Source organism: Tripterygium wilfordii, chromosome 15, assembly GCF_013401445.1.
Source record: "Tripterygium wilfordii isolate XIE 37 chromosome 15, ASM1340144v1, whole genome shotgun sequence".
Classification (NCBI taxonomy): Eukaryota; Viridiplantae; Streptophyta; class Magnoliopsida; order Celastrales; family Celastraceae; genus Tripterygium; species Tripterygium wilfordii.
In genome coordinates this window covers 270,740-292,329 of record NC_052246.1, presented here as the reverse complement: position 1 = coordinate 292,329, position 21,590 = coordinate 270,740, and the positions used below count along the sequence as shown (strand labels likewise).

The window sequence follows — 21,590 nt, the reverse complement described above, 5'->3', positions numbered from 1 at the left end:
ATGATTGCACACTCATTTGAGAATAGGTCCCATTGTTGTTTATTTGAGTAGGGATTTTTGAGGGAAGTCATATCCAACTGAGTTTGTCTAGTCCATTGGTTCATTGCAATATTTTTTAAGTTGAAAATTATGTCAGACTGTCAAGCAAATAAAGAAAGCAATTTAATAGATCATAATTGACTTGAGTTGGGTATGAGCCTTTCAGAGAAATCATACAATAAATAGAAAATAAATGCAACCTAGCAAAATATCATTGCATTAATACTTCAACCATAGTATCAAAAACAACATTTACACTTTGTTTGCTTCCTAACCCAACTTCTTGGCACTATCACCCTCATACATGGCATTTGTCATTGAGAAGCAAATAAACAACATGCGCCCTAAACCAACGAATATCTTCCTCTTTCAAAGTCTTCGAGATTGGTTTGTTGGTGAATATGCACTCCATGATGAGCATGACAATGATGCCACAATCCACACTGTTTAAAAAAAAAAAGCATGGATATGTTTAAAATAATTTATAAGTTGCACTAAAAATTGGTGGACAAGCTCAGATCAATATGGATTCCTTAAAATAACCCTACTCAAACAAATAATGCACGGCACAAAAGACAACAAAAGTCACTACACAAGCTCACAAATCTCTAAACAAATGTTCAATGCAATTGATGAATTCTTGAACTTACTTGAAGACAAGAAAACAAAGGGTTTGAGAATAACTCTCAGTTTTGTATATAATTTTTCTCCCCTAATACTTCATACTAGTCTGGTTCTTATACCCCAGACGTTTACATATCAACCATACTTGTTAAGGAAACTAGAATCAGGAAACTTTAATTCAAGCCTAATTATTAGGCTACATTATTGGTAGTAATATTATGCTTATTAAATAAATAGTTGACTCCAATATCTTCCTTCAATTAAGAAGATCTGCACATCTCTGCTTCTCTGATTGAACTTATAGTATCTTCCACTGCTTCCTCTGCTGATGTGGCCGATGCTCCAGCTGGCTTGTCCACGATCAAGTTAGCTTGCATGGCTGTTACATGTCCCTGCTTCTTTTTGAGTTTCAGTCTTCGGCCCCTATTGTATGCATTCTTCAATAATCTCCCCTGATCCTCATCAGCAATGCATAACATTGAAAACAATTCAATGTACTAAACAAGCAATGCAATGGACCAAAATTGGGGCTAGCTAAGCACAAATGTATGTGGAATCAGTAAACTAACCTCCTCAAATTTACAATGCAAATGGTAATACAGGGAACAATGCAATCAAAAATTGTGTGTGAATTGAGTCATCAAATCTCCATAAACATTGGTGCATAGGCTCACATCAGTGTGGATTTCTGAAAATGACTCTACCCAAATAAATAATGCATGGCACAAAAGACAACAAAAATCACTGCACAAGCACAAGCTAACAAATCACTGAACAATGCAATGCACTTTCTGCCTATGGAATCAAAACATGACACTAATATCAGTGGAATCAAAGAACTAATCTCCTAAAAAAACAATGCAAATGACAATAAAGGGGACAATGCAATTAACCATAATTTGTTGGACAAGCTGATATGACCATAAACATTAACAAAACAATGCAACACTTTTTGGACAAATTCAAATGGGTTTGTGTTCCCTAAAAAATCCCCTGTCGAAATAGCAAAGCAATGTAATGAACACAAAACAGATGTGCATGTGTTCCATAAATTAACCCTACCCAAATAAACCATGCGAGGCACATAAATCTGTCATCAAACCAAACAAAAAAAATACACCTGCTTCTGAATAAAACAAAGCAATGGACTAAAACAAGGGTTGTGTGGGATTCGATGGTTAAAATAAGTAAACAAGCCAATAAAATTTTAACTTAATGACTGAGTATAACATATGACCTTCAAATTTTTGTCTTCCTTACACCTTTTTTGAGCTCAAACCGCACTTGCGTGCAAGAAAAACCGGTCATTAATCCCCATCAATGTTATCAAAGATGCATCACGACCAAAATATTGATGTAATCACTGAACATAACACATTACCTTGAAATATTTCTTTTTCTTACAATGATTTTTAGCTGCAGCGCCACCTTCATACAAAGCAAACCAATATGATCATCTCCATTAACATAATCGACAAAGAAAACGGGAGCAAAAGTTTCGTACAAAGCAATGGAAGAAATCAAATAAGGTTTTGGGGTTACGTTTCCAATGCAAGAGAGTGGTTGTGGACATTAAATGCTCTCCCCGATTATTGAGCTCAATTTCAAATTGAATATTTCAAAATTGCATTGTTGGCATGCTGACTGGACTTGCCACATCGACTTGGGCAATGTTGGGACCAAAATAGTGGGTCATTTAGCAGCTTCGATGTTTCTTACACAGCTCATGCCAACAGTTGTTTCTCGCCTAGTTTAGTATATGCCTCTTTGCCGTGTCCTAAACATGTACCAAGAGTCAGAAATTAACTTACAAAACAAAAGTTGAATCAACAAAGAAGTCATTTAGCTTCAACACTTCCAATTACACAGTCTGAAAACCATACACTCATCACCACGAGAAATGAGAATGCATGGGGGCCCAACATATTCAATTACACTCAAAAGTAAAAGTGTGGAACAATTTTAGGGTTTGAGCAGTCTTCACCAGACCAAGCAACTCATTAAGCAAATCTACATTATTCGTTTTATTAACATATTACAAAACGTTTGACTTAAATGGAACTACGGAATACAAATTACCCAAGCTATATATGCATATACGTGTGTACCAGAACGGTGAAAATACAAAACCAAATCAGTAATAACAAACAAAACATACTACAGTTGACAATCACCCTAATATGATGCTGAGATGCAATGAGAAACCTTAATACCATGCATGAGATGTATGAATCACATAGATCTGGGACTAAAGGAGCTATATTGGTGCAGTATTTCCTCATATAGAACTCATTTCCTCTCAAAAGCCATTAAGACTTTGCAAAATAATCTCACACTGTTCCCATGAATAGTACCAAACCCCTCAGACCTCTGATCTAGAAACTTGATCTTCCCTATGACTTCAAGGAGAGTTGGATCCGCAAACCAAAATGGCTAAAAATCATAACTCTACTATACTTAGAGTTCCTGCAACACCCACTCACAGAAACATAAGGAAAAAGAAAATTAGTTTGGCAGATTCAGTTGCAGACAAGTCATAGAGAAGAAGATAGAGATGTAGAGCTCCCTTCAATCCAAACAAGGATCAAACTATAGTTGATCCAGGCTCCTGAGCTATGCATCCCACAAACATATCCAAGACAATATGGACAGGATAGGATTGTGGTATCCATAGCATAGCAGCTCAATCCAACTCAGCAAGACCCACTATTGGACTTGAAGGAGCTCCACTTCTTTAACGCGAACCATCATCTTGTTACAACATACACTAGATCTAACAACCTCACAACCACAAACAGGAAGCAATGAAAGCAACTAGCCAAGAACCTTCATTTTCACTATGAAAACCCTAATCCCATAATCTGTAGAAAGTAGGAGAGGATCCAGATGTGAGGCTGCTCAACATTGACTATACCTAGCTTGAACTACCAATCTACCCTAATACAAAAAATTAACTTATTTATTGAATCTATGCAAACCCCACCACTTGTTTCTTCCACTAACGAAGAGATGAGGTTGATGGGGATTCCAAGGACCAAGACAATATTATTTATACTGGTGTGGGTGGGAGCAAGAGTTGTTAGTTTGCTCGTCATGGGAAATTGTTGGGAACCGGTTGTTTTTAGATTTCCTAGTACCTCTGTGAATTGTCTTCTTTGTAATCACATGCATTACCTCTCTAATTTAAACTCACGTGACCGACACGTGTACGGTGAAAGAAGGCTCGGGAAAAAAAAAGTTAGAGGTAAATGAATGGTTGTTGTTTCATAAAGACTTTTTTTGATTAGACAAAAGCGACGTTGATGTGACTACACGAACAAGAGAAATAATGAGGCATACTGCACTGATGGTGCACGTTATCATGACCATTAGCTGTTCGCTCAATGTGCGCCAGTCCTAATTTAAGCTTCGATTCTCTACACTTGTTTTTATTGTATTGTCTCAAGTTAACCAATAAAACTTTGATTAGATCTGACGAGGAGGGTCAGCCTATTTTGTGTAGTCTGATGAGATTAGAAGCAGAGAAACGTGCCACGAAATCTAGCGTTAGATCTCGATAGACATGGTGGGTGTTTGGTAGTGCGTTTGTACTGCGTTCAGCTGCAACACACCTCACAGCACCACAGCTTTTTACCTCACAGCACCTCACCACACCTCACAGCACTCCCAAACGCTTACAATGTATATTGAATTGTCATACGTAATCAAATTAGGTCAATTATTTTATTTTAGATTAATGTACAATATAAACATTAAGTGATTTTATATTAATATTATTAGTTATCTAATATAACCGTAATTTAGATACGCCAAAAGCACCTCACAGCACCACACCGCACCACACCACAGTTTTAAAAGTGATGCGCCAAACAGCTTTTTGCGTTCCAACTCACCTCACAGCACCACAGTTTTATAACTCACAGCACCACCCCACACCTCACAACATTCCCAAACAAGCCCATGATTGACTGCAGATTTCTGCAGGGACAGCTCTTTGTTGCTATGCTTTTGGCCGCTTTATCTGCCACGTAGCGCGTAGGAGATGCCCGAATATGAAGAGTTTTGGACCAGGCTTATGATTGGGCTTGTCTGATTGTTGGCCTTGTTGCATATGGTCAGGGGCCTCTGGGCTTTGACAGTTCCCTTGATGTATTGAATAAATGGGCTCCCAAAAAAAGGAATAAATGGGCCTTATTATGGGCCGATGAAGGAATAACCCGGTTTCGCTCGGAAAGCCGGCACGAGCAACAGCCTCTATACGCGTTTTTATTTCCTCCAAGATACTGAACCAAATCGCTTTTGCTTCTCTCCTGCGAAAACCCTAGTGTCAGCACAGAATTCGCGGTTGCCGTAGCGATGGGTATGACACCGGTTACTTAGATAATCTCCCTCCGTTTTTCTTACTGTAATTTGTTTTTCCAATTTTTGCTATGTATTTTGGTTTATGATTTTACATTCTCGAATGGCTTGCTGTTAGTTCTTTCAGTTCATCTAAATTCCTTGGGAAAGGTGGAATATTATCTTTTCTTCGTTTTTTTTTTTTTATTGTTATTTGATTGTAAATATTTTATATCGGGTCATTATTTGGAGTTTGATTATTGGGAAAATTGAGGTGAGTTCTAGAATATTTGTGTTGTTCATTGTCATTGATGTTGCTTTGGATTTTAAAATCATACTTTGAAATCGTCTCGTCATGTTTGCCATAGGCAAAGTTTAACGACAGTGTTTGCTTTATGCGATTTGATTATGGTCCATAGGCATCTAATTTAGCCATGAATCGGTGCTCCTACTGCTGTGAAATTTGTCTGTGATAACCTTTGGGACTAACTTACTAGATTTTTTTTTGACATTTTAGATATTGAGGAGGAGATTCGCTCATTACAGCTTGACTCAACAGGTAGTATAAGGAGGAATTGTATAGTTTTTTTATTAAAAAAATTGTATATTTTGTCCCCTCATGATGTAGGGGATCATATAGGTTTCTTCATATGTTATGCATATCTTATTTTGCATTATTCCTTTAAATCTTAGCAGAAGATAGTGATGGTGTGGTTAATCCAGAAAATGCAAAGCCTGAAGAAGTTGAGATGTTAGATAACACGGTGGGAGGTTAGTAAATTAATAATTCAAGTCTGGAGGTTGTTTTCATATTTTCGGAATGTAACCTATTTGGAGAGGCCACGGTGGTTTTTTTTAAAGATTATTAATTCTGTGGATACTTTTAATGCATTTCGGAATTTAATCATTTTTTAATTACCTCTTATTTTATTATAAATGAGAAGCTTATGATTGCATTGATGACATGCTGCTTTTTTTTTGTTTATGTCAACATCATTTTGCCCCTTCTTTGGTGGTGCATTCTGTTGTTCTGTATGTAACAATGTTTGCTAAGAATGTTCTTCTTCTGTCTGTGTGCCTATTACGTATATGTACTCTGTATTTGGGGAGACATTTTGTAATAATTTTGCCCACTGCTCTTCTGGATTATAATTTGATGATGAAAGAAGAATTTTGCTGTACCCTCAATTATTCCTTAAGGGGACTACTGTAAACAGTAAAGCCAGTCGGTCTTGGAATAATACTTGGCAGCTTTGTTTTTCCTCAATTTTGGGAGGGTTTTTTTTGTCTTGTTTTTGTTCTTGTGGGTGTGTATCCATTTGAAATGTTTGTTCTGCATTTTGTGTCTGCCTTAATTGCTTTTCCCTCTGGTGTTCCAAAGTGAGATACAGGTATTCTTCGCCTAAATGAAGGTAGATGGATAAGACAAACACAAACTTTGTAATAGTGTTATGTAACTGTTAATTGCTAATTGATAGTTGTACAAATTTATTATAAACTCTTTATCTGAAATTTTGTTTTTCAAGTAGGCTTAGAATCCCAGGCTGATGCTGGTGTGAACTCCCAGGCGGCCCTTACTGATGCTGAAGGTTCTCTGGAAGTACTCAATTAGTTCTATAGCATTGATATATGTTTGCATTATATTCTTTATGCTTATGTTTTTTCTTGCAATTTGTAGTGAATGAGCAGGTTGTATTACCCCCAGAGGCCATTGAAGAACGAGATGAGATGGAAGAAAATGCTAGGAAGCGACATTTGAATGTGGTTTTCATTGGTCACGTTGGTAGGTTATGTACTGCTTGTACTAACTAAGTTTAACGTGTAGTCCATGATTAGTTGAGTTTTACTTTTTTCATCGGTGTAATTAGGGTCCATTCAGTGGCATCGACTTTCAATGTTATCTTCATTTAAAGTTGGTACTGGGGCTGGTGTTGAACTGTTGTTGCCACTTTTCACTATTGTGATGCATGGTACAGTTGCTTTTTATCAACTCCTGTTGGTGTTGGTTGGTGTGATTGGCCTTGTAGCGCTGATTGTGGCTTCATTTTGGTTTTTCCCTTTTGCCAATGTCTTTATGTTGTCTTACTGGTTTGATCGTTCAACCAATCATCTCTGGTGATTTTCCTTTGTTTCCATCTTGTGATTTACCCCTGATGGCTCTTTAAGCATGTGTTCCATCTTCATTTTTGTTAAAACAGTGTTATTTCCTGAGGGATTCCTTCTATTTTATTTTTACGTTCGCGAAATGGTTACTTTGTGGATATATAGCAGTCCAAGACGTGCTGACTACCTTCTTCTAAATGTTAAGAACCTTTTATACATCATGTCTATGCATTTGTGTGTGTAAGTCTAAAGGTTTTTTCCCTCTCTTACAGTGGAACAAGTTTTACTTTTGGTGATGATTCCTTGAGCTTCAATGACGCTCCCAAGGAGGTCTTGGCAAGTTAGAGTCTTTGCATCTTGTTGTGTTACAACTTTTGATGTGTTACTTGCTGGATTGATGTAATCTAAATAGAGCTGTGTAACAATCCATTGTTGCATCTTGAGCGCCTTGCGCGAGTAGGCTTTTTGGTCGTATCTTGCAGGGGCTCATCCCGCGGAAAGATGTGAATCTAAAGATTGAAATGCCCTACTAATAGGGGCTAGAGGAATCAAGGGATGGCGAATCAAGAGTCGCATCCGTTTGATCAATTATCTTCTGTTAATGTATCGTAAGAACACTTAAATAATTTCTATCTACTACAGATGCTGGTAAATCCACGGCTGGAGGCCAGATTCTATTTCTTAGCGGCCATGTCGATGAACGTACGATTCAAAAGTATGAGAAGGAAGCGAAGGACAAAAGTAGAGAAAGCTGGTATGAGCTCGTATAGTTTTTTCAATTGGTCAGTTCAATTCTTCTTATACTTAAATTGCTCTACCATCTGTCTAGAGGTGATCAAACGACTCGTGGCACAACCTGCCCAGCAAAAGTCTCGGGCTGCTGGGCCTGGCAATAAAGTGGCTCAATGTGATCTTTGGCCGGGCTTAGATGAATGATGAGGGTTCTTAGATCAAAATAATAAAAGTTTAATTATAAGACTGTTTAGTGTTCTTTTTATAGCGGAGAGATTCATGATAATGATTGTTGGTTTCTATGATGGTTTGTTATTTTTTTTTTTTGAATTTAAGTTTTTTTTGGGGCAGATATTCAACATTTGAATTGGCTTGTGATTGATTGCAATTTGTTATCTCGTGCTAGGTATATGGCTTATATTATGGACACAAATGAAGAGGAGAGGGTTAAGGTATTGTTTTATGCGCTTATAGTGGTTGTTTCTAATGGGTCTATCTATTGATATTTCACGCGAGTACTTTTATTCTTCATAAGTGTCATGAGTACCTGATACGATGCCTTAATTTAGTCTGTTCATACTGCTGATTCTAGGGTATAACAGTTGAAGTTGGGAGAGCACATTTTGAAACGGAAACAACTAGATTCACAATTTTAGATGCACCTGTAAGCAACTACCTCTCTTTGATATTATTTCCAATTTCTTTATAGTAGTTTTATTGTGTAAATTTTTATGTGCTAGAAACGAAATTGCTTAAGCTTGACTGTAACCTCTATAGTTTAAACGTTGTAACTTTGATTGGATTTTAAGATGAAAATTTAGAATTGAACTAGTATGTGTTTTTTTGTTTGAGCTAATAATGTGCTTCTATCGTTTGTTACTTATTGTTTTCTCCCCCTTTTTGAAAGCTAAATTTTTTTATTAAGAAGTACCGAGCAGGTGTAAACGAGGAAAGGTAAGCAGCAATTCTTGGGGAAATCCCCTTGCAATGTTGTATAGAACATGATCTATGACAGGCAGGCGTTCTGTGCTATAGTAGCTTACTTGTTTGGTCACCTGTAAATAAAATTCTCGTATTTGGCTTTTGTTGTAGTATTTGTATGCTGCTTGTATATATACTTCTCGAAGTCACATTGTTTTTCCCGATGCTATGTAAATCAGTGGAGGGTAATGGTCGATGGAGACACTACTGTTAGGTGGAGAGTGGAGTGCCTACGCATTTTTTATCTTGATTTTATTGAGATTATCAACCTAAGAATGAAATGGTACTAGACTACACAATTTATAGTTTGATTTATTAAATCCGTTGGGCCCAGAAACTTCTAGGTTCCTATGGCAAATGCTTTTGGTCTGTTTAAGTCTTTGTTCATTGTGGTCCATGTTACTTCATTTCAAGTATCAACGTACTTTGCTGCTATTTGTTTTCAGGGTCACAAGAGTTATGTCCCTAACATGATTAGTGGTGCATCCCAAGCTGATATTGGTGTACTTGTAAGCTGGTGTTAAATGATTTGGTTCTTTTCTTCCATTATGCATTTATTTTGCATTTTGCTTTCTTAATGTAACAACTTCTCCGTGTCACCAATGCACAGGTGATTTCTGCTCGGAAAGGGGAATTCGAAACTGGATATGAGAGAGGTGGACAGACTCGTGAACATGTTCAGCTTGCTAAAACATTGGGTGTGTCTAAGCTTCTTGTTGTTGTAAACAAAATGGATGACCCAACTGTGAACTGGTCTAAAGAAAGGTGCTTTCTTTGATTTGTGTGATCATATTGGACACTTTTATGCTGCTGCTTTTTGTTTATTGTGTTATGTTTATGCTTGTTTTCTTTTCCCAGGTATGATGAGATTGAGTCGAAAATGATACCATTCCTTAGGTCTTCAGGCTATAACGTGAAGAAAGGTATTTCGGAAACTGGTACAAGATTATTTTCTGATTTTTTTAGAACCCAAGATGAGTTTGCAATATAACCTTTGAAATATAAGTTGTGGTGATGCGATTGCATGCATGTATTTTACAACTTCATCTATGTGGTAGTGATTGGGTAGTTTGGAAAGCAGCCGGAATTTTGTCCTAGTTTGCCATTTGTTGAGGCTGCCCTTGGAGGATCGCAGTTTGGTTATGCCAAATTGAATGTGGCAGATTTTTTTATTTTTTGTGTTATAGGATTTAACCTCTGCTCGCATATGTTGTGATGCAGGAGAGTTATTTATTTCTTACTTGTCATATTTCATACACAGAGAGAATCAATTATTGGGAATTTATCAAGAACAGAACATTTTATGAATATACGTCGATATGTTTCAGTGAATGAAAGTTTTTTTCAGGGATTTTGATCTTTCTGATTCATTAGGGCTTAGGGCTTCAGAGGCTTGAACAATCTATTTGATATCTAAGTACTATCAGGTCACAAATTACCATTATTTCCACTTGCAGATGTTCAGTTTCTACCAATATCTGCTCTGCTTAGTACAAATATGAGCACAAGAATAGATAAAAGTGTATGCACGTGGTGGAGTGGCCCCTGCCTTTTTGAAGCCCTTGATGCTATTGAAGTTCCTCTGCGGGATCCTAAAGGTCCATTTAGGTATGAAGTAACTGAATGTGGAAATTTTGACGTCTTCCTTTTTCTGAAGGTTTAACTATTGACGATCTTATTTTTTTGTAGGATGCCTATAATTGACAAATTCAAAGACATGGGAACTGTTGTTATGGGAAAAGTAGAATCTGGAAGCGTGCGTGAGGGTGATTCCTTGTTGGTCATGCCAAATAAGGTTTCTCTTTGAGCCAGTGTAGTATTTTTTTTTCTCTGTTTTTATTGTCATTGTGCTTGAAGAACTTAAATGCTGATCTACAGACTCATGTGAAAGTTCTTGCTGTATTCTGCGACGAAGACAAGGTTAGGCATGCAGGACCTGGTGAAAACTTACGTTTAAGATTATCTGGGGTAGATGAGGATGATATCTCTTCAGGGTTTGTGTTGTCCAGTGTTGGTGAGTTTCTCAATTGCATCCTTATTGTATATCCTTTGGAACAGCTGGCTTATTTGCTATTCCTTTCCTTTGTATTGTGAATTTTGTGGTGCTATGGGTACTTAAGTTGTTTTAGAATGTAACTTAGTGGTGGAGATGCCCTTGGAGATACAGCATTGGTTGTTTTGTCAATGTCAATGTCCACTTTAAAACGTGAATATGATTCATATGAATAAAGGTTTTAAAAACATCTTGGCTTTATCGTTGTCTTTCTTGTTTGGTGGTGAATCTCACATCATTTCTGAAACTCTTATTTTTGTTCGGGTTATGAACACAATTTTGTTCATGCAGCAAGGCCAATAGCTGCTGTTACGGAGTTTGTTGCTCAGTTGCAGATCCTTGAGTTACTGGACAATGTATGCTCATCAGCTTTGATTTTCTCTTCTGGACATCTCTTTTTTCATTTAGAATCTCTCTGTCTTTGACCATTGATACTCGTGTCTTAGAGTGTGTTGCTACTGTTTTAGGCAATTTTCACTGCTGGTTACAAGGCTATCTTGCACATCCATGCAATTGTGGAGGAGTGTGAAATTGTTGAGCTGCTACAACAAATTGACCCAAAGACGAAGAAAGCAATGAAAAAGAAACTTCTGTTTGTGAAGAATGGTGCTATTGTTGTTTGTCGTGTCCAGGTTTGCTTTCTTTCATTATCTTCTATGAATGTGTCGAATAAATTATTGTATGCGGTAAGCTTGTATGGTAAATGGAAAATTTTGACTGAAGTGACCTAATTAGCCTATCACATATCAGCTACGTGGCTATGCTGTGTGAATAACCAGTAAGCTTTTTAGCTTTCAAGAGTTGATATAATTTTGATAATCCTAACCTGACCTCTTTATCAGGTGAACAGTTCGATATGCATAGAAAAATTTGCAGATTTTCCACAGCTTGGCAGGTTCACTCTCCGTACTGAAGGTGATATATGATTTTTTTTTCTTCCTTTCTTTGTGGGGTGTGTGTGATTTTGTTTCTATCCAGGGGTTAATCAAATTTCTCTCTTATAGGTAAAACAGTTGCTGTGGGGAAAGTCACCGATCTTTCACTTCCAAGTGCTTAAGCAATTTTGACATTGAGGTTGGGTTTCCCTCGTATTTTGAGTGAGTTGGCATCTTTTGTTTCCCTGTAAGATCTAGTGTTTACAGTTTACTGCAAAGTTCCATGGTCTTCTCTTTTTACATTGTCAGTTGGGTTTTCTGTTGAACAAGTAGACAGCAATTAGAGGCTCAAGTTATTCCATTGCGTTTATGATCATTGTTACTATGTTCTGCATGAGCTACAATGAAATCTTCACAGCGGAGTTGAGTCTTAGTTCTAGTGGACTAAAAATTATTTCTTTTCTTTTTTTTTCGAATGCCCCTTTTCTATGAAAATCTTTCAAAAACAGTGGATGACACCAATCAATTTAATCTGGCAGATAAATCGGAGTGAGGACACAAACCTAGTCAAGTGACTGCATGAGGAGCATTGATTACAGAGATTGGGTTTTATGGAGGATGTTTGTTACCGGAGCAAATGGTGTTTCTTTGGATGACACTGTTAACCGGCATTTATTTCATAATTCTCATATTGTATTGTTAATATATTAAAGGTGGAGTGATTTTGGGTTTTGTCTATCTGGTGCTGATATCATACTACATTGGGCGTCACTTGTTTCATGTTTGCATTATATATTATAATCTTATCGAACCCGATGGCTTTCCTTCGCATTTGGTTAATGCTTGGTGTTACTATCCAGTTTTAGTACTCCATTTACTTGGTGTATCGAAACTCGCATTGTATGTATTAAATCAAATGAGTTATGAGTGGCTAGTGCGGAGAATGCAAATTTGATGATCAGATCAGCGGCATGGATGGAATCATCAAAATTTATTGAGCGGAAAGGGCTTATTGGAATTCCAGTCACTTTCACTTCTCCCATTGCAACTAACAACTAATTTGTTTCTGCTTGCAATGGCTTACGCTATATTCAAGTATTCAATGTCTCAACTGCTTTGGCTTTGACTGTATGTGGCTGATGTTTCCCATCAACCGTGCGTAAATGTGCTTAACATTTATGGGACCAAAATATATAATATAGAAATTTGGTTCTGAAGCAAAAAATATCTTTAGATTGTTGTTTTTTTAAAAAAATATTTTTAAGCAAGAATTTTGTCAATTCTCAAAAGTTAAAGCCCATTTTAGACCCACTTCTTTTTTGTTTTACTTTCAATTCTCAAAAGTCAAAGTGTCAAACCCGTTCGAGCTTTTACGTCTATGACCCAAATACCCCTTATCTTTTGTCAAATTGACAGTTATTGTTGCCTGCTTTAATTCGCACTTCTCCTTTCACGCTGGCCTTTTTCTTTTTATCTTGTATGTAATTAGGGAACGCATGCCCTCGATGAAAACCTGATTTTCTCGGATTGTGTATGAAAAATAATTTCATGAGAAAACTCTCGATAGATATATAATTCAAAATTTGATTGTGAAATCATATTAATAAACAGAAGCTGCAATGTCAGAGAACGATCCGGCAAAGAAAGTCGCTGATAGATACCTGAAGCGTGAAGTCCTCGGGGAAGGTACTTATGGAGTTGTCTACAAAGCCATTGATACTCAGGTATCCATAATTTTTTTTCTGGTTAATTAATTCTCTGTAGAATCTTTTTTTTTTGTGAAGATATATGTATGTGTTATTTGATTTTAGAGACGGATAATGACATTGATAGTAGTTGAAGTAAATTGTGTTTGGTTGCCGCGAGAAATTTGGGAGGAAAGAAGAAAAGGTTGGGAGAAGACAAAATCTTTGGTGATTTCACTCCTCTATCTTGTTTAATTCAGTGTTATTGAAGTAGGCATCAGAATTGAACTAAGGAACAGTTGAGAGAAATAGTTCAAGGTAGCATATAACTAAGGAACAGTTAAGAGGAATAGTTCAAGGTAGCATATTGTATTTATGGTTCCAATCACCCATCAATCTGAGGAAGATGAAGAGTCCAAAATCGAGTAGAGGTAAAGTTTTGTTATTATTTTTTTTAATCTTAAGCAATGCCCTAATTTTTACTGCTGGAGACTTTTGCTACTTGTAAATGAGCCTGGTTGAATTTTTATATGTACCCTTACTTGTGTTTAGTAGTCGACTAAATTTTATACCCACCTTTTGTAACTTGAAAGAAGCTTTTCTTTTAAAATTTTGGTCTCCTGTCTTATTGACTGGATTTGGAGATTGATACCCATTTTGTCTTTGAACTTGGAATGGTGAAGAGAATATTTGCTCCGACTTCTTTCTAAGAAATCAGTTTTTGGCATGCACAGACTCGACAGACGGTTGCCATCAAGAAAATTCGTCTTGGGAAGCAAAAGGAAGGGGTGAATTTTACAGCCCTTAGAGAGATTAAACTGCTTAAAGAGCTTAAAGATCCAAATATCATTGAATTGACTGATGCCTTTCCTCACAAGGGGAACTTGCATCTAGTGTTTGAGTTCATGGAGACTGATCTTGAAGCTGTTATTCGTGACCGGAATATATTTCTTTCTCCTGCTGACACAAAATCATACCTTCAGATGACATTGAAGGGGCTTGCTTTTTGTCACAAGAAATGGGTTTTACATAGGTATTGCCCTCATGCTGTGAAGCTACTTTAAAAGGTTTACTTGTCAGATTTGTCATTGATGTGGTGATACTGTGCATACAGGGATATGAAGCCAAACAACCTGTTAATAGGATCCAATGGACAGCTCAAGCTTGCTGATTTTGGTTTAGCACGTATTTTTGGTAGCCCAGATCGCAAGTTTACTCATCAGGTATACTTCTTGCATGATCACGTGTTTCTTTTATGTCTGAAATTGCTAGTGTACTGGCATCTATTTGGACTCTGTTATTGGGGATAGTCAATAGAGTTTCGTTCTTGTTTCATCCCTTTCTTGATTTTACATGATTTGTCTTCATGGTTTTATAATTTCTACTTGAAGGCTTACAAGCCTATCATATTTATGCTTAGGTCTTTGCTCGATGGTATAGAGCACCAGAGCTGTTGTTTGGCACCAAGCAGTACGGTGCTGGAGTTGATGTCTGGGCTGCAGCATGTATATTTGCTGAACTTCTCCTGCGACGACCATTTCTACAGGTCACTCTATATTTGTCATGATGACCAGTTTGTGGAACTGCTACTATGTTCTGCTAAAAAATTCTTGATTCTGTTTTTGATGATTTCACTAATTATATGGATTTGCGTCTGAATTTTAAGAAGAACTACATATTCAATACTTTTCCCCCTTTACCTGCTTAGATGCATTACTAACTATATGGATTTGAATGGAAAAGGAAATTATAGGGTTGAGGCCCACTATTGGATTTAGATTCTCCACATTTTATTCTTTTTTTCATGTATGCATTTATATGTTTCTAGCTAATTTAAAATTTTCCATTATAGCTCTTTGTGTTTAATTCGGTATAACATGCTTTGGATTTTGGATCACAAAAAAAGAAGTCATATTTCTTGATTTACAATTTCACACCTGTCTGCTTTGCTGTGGAGTGCCTGACATGTTTTGATGTCGTTAAGCTGGAGTATTTGATGTTGTCTGTTAAAAGTTCAATTGCATGCATACTGAGTCATAAAACTAAAAGTTGAAAGTCACTTTTATCAGTTTAGTGTATTCTGTTACAACACAATAAAGAAGTAGGTTTGGGTTGGGTTATGCGAAATCTGATACTTTCTCGAGAAAGTTAGAGATGAGATTTTTGATGCTGGACAAGCGCCTTCTGGAAAGGGTTTTTTGATGGGTGGTTAACCTACTTGCCCTTCTTCAGTCTGATCTGATGCAAAGTGCGTTTGAACAGACATTGTACCTCTGCTTGTTGGCAGTTTACACTTCCATGTTTGCTATGGCATTTCTTGTTTGTCTCTTGATTCATTTTCAATGTCACCATCCCCTTGTTTGCTGTCAACCTGGTCTCTTTTCTCGAAAGGTTTTTACTATAATTTTATGATTTAGGAATAGGTCTAGTATCAATCGTGATTGCCGATGGAGCCAGAATTGACTACTGAATTGGTCTTCTTCAGTCTGATCTGATGCTGAGTGCGTTTTGACAGACATTATACCTCTGCTTTTTCGCAGTTTACACTGTCATGGCCTTCCTCATTTGTCTCTTGATTCAATTTTCAAATATCACCATCCCCTTGTTTGCTGATACAACGTGGTTTCTTTTAGTTTTGTGATTTAGGAATAGGTCTTATCCATCTGATTGCCCATGGAGCTAGAATTGACTATTGAATTGGATTTACATCCAAATTTTCTCATTGTATGACATGATCTCTCTGATACACCCATATTTTGATGTCTTAACAGGGGTCAAGCGACATTGATCAATTAGGAAAGATATTTGCAGCTTTTGGGACTCCAACATCTTCTCAATGGCCTGATTTAGTATTTCTTCCTGATTATGTGGAATACCAATATGTTCCTGTGCCTCCTTTACGTTCATTGTTCCCAATGGCTAGTGATGATACTTTAGATCTGTTATCGAAGATGTTTACTTACGACCCCAAAGCTAGAATTTCGGCACAGCAAGCATTAGAACACAGGTCCACAAAATATAAATATTTGAAAATCTACTGTCATTTGTTGTTTTCCTTCTCTCATGTTGGTTCCCTTGTTTAGGTACTTTTCATCAGCACCTCTTCCTACAGATCCAGCTAAGCTCCCAAGACCTGCCCCTAAGAGGGAATCTGTCAATTCTAGGGCTTCGGATTTTAATCCTCAGGAGGCTCCTACTGTTTTATCTCCTCCAAGAAAGTCGAGGAGAGTGATGCCAGAACGTGAGGGGTTTGGTGGGAATGCAAACCAAGGTGGTAGGATTGGTGAGGATGCTGGTGAAGTCAGACAGGTAGCTGGTGGACATATAGGCAGGAATGATCATGTGCCTTCGTCAATTGATTTTTCCGTCTTTGGTTCAAAACCTCCAAATAGACCTACAATTAACAGGTAAAATTGGCATAATTGCTTCGTAATGGCTTTAGACCTTTTGTAAATTTGTCAAACATGCATGTAGTCGACTCACTTCACTTGTATAGAAATAATAGTTGAAAATATGGTTGGTGAATGGTACCCTATAATTACTTGCTTCTCATAGTGGGGAAGAAGAATATGGAATTTTTTGGACATTCTTAATCTGGTGTTTCACCTTCTATGCGACGTTTAACATGGTAGAATATGTTTTGCCTTTTGCATTGGCTTATTTCATACTCTAATAATAGACAAGGTTGATTCTTTTCTTATATAAGCAAAATTGCCAAGTTTTTCTTTGTCTTCTGCTTCTGCAGTGCTGACAGATCTCATCTGAAAAGGAAATTGGATCTTGAATTCCAGCATCCGGAATAAGTGCAATACAAGTTGTATTCATTCCCTGATTTGGCATTTGTACAAGGGTTATATAGTTGCTGGGCATGCATTTCCAAGGTAGGCAGACGCTCTTTGATGCTTTTCGGTTGTGCAAGACCTTTGGCTATTATCTTTTTTGTTTTTACGAAGAAGCAGCAAATATTGTTGTAGCTGAACAAGATCATTCTTCATGTATTGTAGGTTTGGGGCTCTAAGAAATTGTGGAAAATGGGGTGGGGGCAGGGTGATCATTATTGACGTTTAAAGAGAGAGTTTGTACAATAGCCCGGTAGCCCTAGAAGGCTAAATTCTGGAGGCACTTTTTACGGTATTTGTGCTGGAGAATAGTTTCAGATAATAATTTAGTTATAGCATAAATTCTGGTGGAAATCTACCTTATGTTTTTGTATGGAAAGACTCAAAAAGCATCGATGTCGCATTGGAAAAATTTTAGTGGAGACAGTTCACAGCAACAATAGCATGCAATAGTTGCTTAGTTAAAAGCAATTTGTTGTGGCACTCTATGCTGTTACTTTTATAAAGAGATTACAAAATAACTTGTATGGATAACAGAGCAAATAATTTCTGGGTTTCTTATTTTATCATACTACTGCAACTGCGTCAGCAGATTTTGTATTAGACTGCTTGGTACTTCCTGCTATTTGGTATTCGTTGGTACTGTGGAAGGGAACACTCTCTGTTGCCTCTCGAGCCTAGAGCACAAAGCAGCAGATGCATGCTGTGGACAAAGAAAAGTAGAACTGAGTTTGAACATTACAGCACTTCCTCCCACCGGGTTCGTATGGTGGTGATTGAAAAAGTGCACATATGATTCCCAGCCGAAGCCCCTATTTTAACAATATAGAAAGTTTCAGTCACTGAAAGTGTTAACAATACCGAGAAACAGCACGTTATGCAAGAACAGAAGAATTAGAGTTTTTACCTTTCCACCAAAGTGAAAAACAAAAGCTAACAAAAACGACGATGGAATTATAGTGAGCTCTATCCTATATAGATCATTCTTCGCAGATGAAGAGATGTCAAAATGCATCTATATATATCAAAGAAAAGCACTTCAAACATGTTTATATCAAAAAGTAATTGATTTGATGGACTGACAGAATTTGCACCGTTGTGGATCCATCCGTAAGGAAGAAGGAATAGTTGAAGTGAATAATCCAACAACTACGGTTAAGGTAAAATGCACAAGATTTCAGAGAAAATCAAAATTTAAATGTCATAAAAAATGAAATATGGTAAATTCAAATTCAACGTGACAGACAGTTCATGCATATCTGTGGTAAATTCAAATATGGTATATAAATAAAATGAGAAAATTTTACTATTTATTACCGATGGACGGGTCTTGGTGTACCAAACATTTGCAGGCAATTAAGTAACCAGAAATGAACATAAAATCATAAATGCAATTGTTCATTTCAAACCACCAAAAATAATAATAATAAAAAAAAAAAAGTCTCTTTCTTTCTGTGCAAAGAAATGGGGATTAGAGAAGAAAACAATTTGTCTTGGAAATCATCCTTTCTTCGATTGATTAAGGAAGATGAAATCCAATTCAACAAATTAGAGATGAACTGCCAAAAGGGTAGCAAGAGAGAGTTGTTTTTTGAGGAACTGAAGAAGCAGCTATGGCTGGCAGGACCTATTGTGACCGTTAGTGTGTTACAGTACTTAGCACAACTGATATCTATCATGTTTGTTGGCCATCTTGGTGAGTTAAGTCTTGCTGGTGCTTCCTTGGCAACTTCTTTTATTACTGTCGCTGGTTATAGTTTGCTGGTGAGTTTCCCTTCAAACCTAATTACAATGTAAATCTTTTTCCAAGATGAATTTGCTGTGTAGACGATATTGATTTTTCCTGATTGAATAGTTAGGGATGGCATGTTCATTGGATATGAATTTTAGGGTTTGGGACTTCTTAATTACAATGTAAATCTTTTGAAATGATTATATTGATTTTGCTCTTCTTGTTTTTTGTTGAATAGTTATTGGATAAATTTTGGGGTTTAGGAGTTCTTACATTGTAAATCTTTTGAAATTCTCAATGATGAATTTGACGCGGAGACTATATTGATTTTTCTGTTCTTGTTTTCCGATGAATATAGTTAGGGATGTCAAGTGCATTGGATACATTTTGTGGACAAGCATATGGAGCAAAGCAGTATCACATGATGGGGATTCACTTGCAGAGAGCAATTGTTGTTCTTTTGCTTGTGACGATACCAATAGCTTTTGTCGTAGCAAACACATCGTCGATTTTGATTGCTTTGGGCCAGGACGTAGAGATATCCAATGAAGCCGGACAATATGCACAATTCATGATTCCAAGCTTCTCTGCACTTGCTCTTATTCAGTGCTTTGTCAAATTCTTACAGATGCAAAACATTGTCTTCCCAATGCTCATTTTTTCTGGTATTTCAACTCTGTTTCACATCCTCCTGTGTTGGATTCTGGTGATTAAAACTGGCTTTGGAAATAAAGGAGCTTCCATGGCTACATCAATATCGTATTGGATCAATGCGGTGTTGTTGATACTTTATGTCAAGTTCTCCTCTTCATGTGCAAAAACTTGGACTGGCTTTTCAAAGGAGGCTCTACATGGAACCTACAGTTTTCTTAGGCTTGCAATTCCTTCTGCTGTTATGGTGTGGTATGGTCTCCTAAAACTTCATATTCAGATTTTCTATTAAGTATTTTGTCTATGAAATTCTTATTTTACTTCATTGGACAGCTTGGAAATGTGGTCGTACGACATGGTAGTTCTCATATCTGGTCTGCTTCCTAATCCAAAATTACAAACTTCTGTACTTTCTACATGGTTAGTTCAAACTTCAATAATCACCACAATCTGGTTAAATTATGTACTTTTTCATTGTTAATTCTCTCATCTCCATTCGATGTTTTCAGCCTCAGCACAGAAATAGTTTTCTTTATGATCCCATACGGCCTCAGTGGTGCTGTGAGGTAAGTAAGTTATATGTGATAACCACTATGTTAACTGATAAAGTTTCTTCTTGGTCAAACTACTGAAGAGTTTTGATGATCATAATTTACAGCACTCGAGTCTCGAATGAATTGGGAGCGGGGCGTGCTAACGCTGCACGATTGGCAGCATATGTTGTTTTGGCCATGGCAATATCCGAGGGAATTTTGTGTGTTATCGTCTTTATGCTGCTACGCAACATTTGGGGTTACACATATAGCAATGAAATAGAAGTAGTTGAATATGTGGCAAGAATGATTCCATTTCTTTCCATGTCTATTTTCCTAGATGGTCTCCAATGTGTTCTTTCAGGTTTTTCTCAAAACTTCATTACTTACCAAGGCCAAATAAACATTTCGAGTTGGTACTTAAGATTTTCTTTTTTTGGAAAACATTTAGGGGTTGCTAGAGGGTGTGGTTGGCAGAAAATTGGTGCCTATATCAACCTTGGATCTTATTATTTAGTGGGTATTCCATCAGCAATCTTGTTTGGTTTTGGATTCAACCTCGGCGGGAAGGTATTAATATTGTTTCTTCTCTTTAAATTCGCTAATGTGAGCAAGTTATTGGAAATACAATCTCTAAGAAAGAAAGTTCTGGTTTAGGGTCTTTGGCTTGGGATCATATGTGCAATTGTTGTGCAAGGTGTGGCTCTTTTTATCGTTACGATTCGCACTAACTGGGAACAAGAAGTAAGTTTCATTCAGCTCTTACTCCTTATTTTGTTGTGTTTCCTTCAAAAGAAAAAAGAACCGACTGTTTTTACTCTTTTCTTTTCTGGATCCAGGCCAGGAAAGCTACAGACACAGTTCACGGAGAAGCTACAGTGGATATGGTGCCGTGACACAAATTTCTGCATTTCTTCATTCAACAACTCTCTGCCTATCAACCTATTAATATTGGAGATGATTCCATCAAAGTAGCACCAGAAAGTCAAGAATAAATGTAGTTGATCACGACCTTCTTGTCTAGCTACACTTAATAGTTTTGGTTGACAAAATTTTGTCTTCCGTTGTTTGTTCCCAAATTGTCTTTTGATGTTTAAATATGGTGATATGTGAAACAAAGCACCATAGATTCTATTCTGAGTCGATTATTGAGAAATACAAGAGTAGGTCAATTTAATGTTTTCACTAGTACAGCAAACCAAAGTATATGTATCCTCCATTTCAGTAGTACAGTACAATAGCAGAATACTGAGAATCAGCAAACAAACTCTAATTACTGTAGATTAATTTCTTCTATGTTAGTCAGACAAACAACCTAAGTGGGTAACATAGTCACACTGCAGACAGTTGTAGACCCAGTTTCTTGGATCCTTTTGGTTTCACAAGCATCGCAGTAGCACTCATC

General features: G+C 37.0%; 3 protein-coding genes and 1 long non-coding RNA gene across 11 annotated transcripts; 3 read left to right on the top strand and 1 right to left on the bottom strand.

Annotated features, from left to right (window-relative positions):
- Positions 1-239: 239 nt before the first annotated feature.
- Positions 240-3,692, bottom strand: LOC120016601. 2 transcript variants are annotated; one of them, XR_005472007.1, is made up of 3 exons: positions 3,490-3,684; positions 2,045-2,440; positions 240-482 (listed from the first exon to the last, which is right to left on the bottom strand). It is a non-coding gene; the product is annotated as an uncharacterized LOC120016601 (long non-coding RNA). The 2 variants fall into 2 exon arrangements; XR_005472006.1 differs by having other exon boundaries at positions 2,045-3,692.
- A 1,182-nt stretch (positions 3,693-4,874) lies between these two features.
- On the top strand, positions 4,875-12,613 carry LOC120016599 (eukaryotic peptide chain release factor GTP-binding subunit ERF3A). 7 transcript variants are annotated; one of them, XM_038869442.1, is made up of 19 exons: positions 4,875-5,023; positions 5,519-5,560; positions 5,698-5,772; positions 6,528-6,590; positions 6,680-6,784; positions 7,747-7,858; positions 8,243-8,288; positions 8,429-8,500; positions 9,264-9,326; positions 9,428-9,582; positions 9,676-9,740; positions 10,275-10,425; positions 10,507-10,612; positions 10,696-10,831; positions 11,162-11,226; positions 11,338-11,502; positions 11,713-11,785; positions 11,875-11,944; positions 12,285-12,613. In XM_038869442.1, exons 1-18 carry the CDS (start codon positions 5,020-5,022, stop codon positions 11,925-11,927), a joined length of 1,551 nt encoding a protein of 516 aa, XP_038725370.1. In that variant the 5' UTR covers positions 4,875-5,019; the 3' UTR covers positions 11,928-11,944; positions 12,285-12,613. The 7 variants fall into 7 exon arrangements, with proteins under 7 accessions (XP_038725370.1, XP_038725371.1, XP_038725368.1 ...); XM_038869443.1 differs by having other exon boundaries at positions 5,695-5,772; positions 6,531-6,590; XM_038869440.1 differs by having other exon boundaries at positions 5,695-5,772.
- A 583-nt stretch (positions 12,614-13,196) lies between these two features.
- LOC120016598 (cyclin-dependent kinase D-3-like) lies at positions 13,197-17,843 on the top strand. Its single transcript, XM_038869439.1, has 8 exons — positions 13,197-13,469; positions 14,165-14,463; positions 14,545-14,653; positions 14,851-14,976; positions 16,202-16,437; positions 16,514-16,837; positions 17,176-17,311; positions 17,435-17,843. The coding sequence occupies exons 1-7, from the start codon at positions 13,365-13,367 to the stop codon at positions 17,231-17,233; spliced, it is 1,257 nt and encodes a 418-aa protein (XP_038725367.1). The 5' UTR covers positions 13,197-13,364; the 3' UTR covers positions 17,234-17,311; positions 17,435-17,843.
- An 864-nt stretch (positions 17,844-18,707) lies between these two features.
- LOC120016597 (protein DETOXIFICATION 16-like) lies at positions 18,708-21,368 on the top strand. The gene is made up of 8 exons (XM_038869438.1): positions 18,708-19,033; positions 19,360-19,904; positions 19,986-20,072; positions 20,162-20,218; positions 20,311-20,549; positions 20,637-20,755; positions 20,843-20,929; positions 21,025-21,368. Exons 1-8 carry the CDS (start codon positions 18,734-18,736, stop codon positions 21,079-21,081), a joined length of 1,491 nt encoding a protein of 496 aa, XP_038725366.1. The 5' UTR covers positions 18,708-18,733; the 3' UTR covers positions 21,082-21,368.
- The last annotated feature ends 222 nt before the right edge of the window (positions 21,369-21,590 follow it).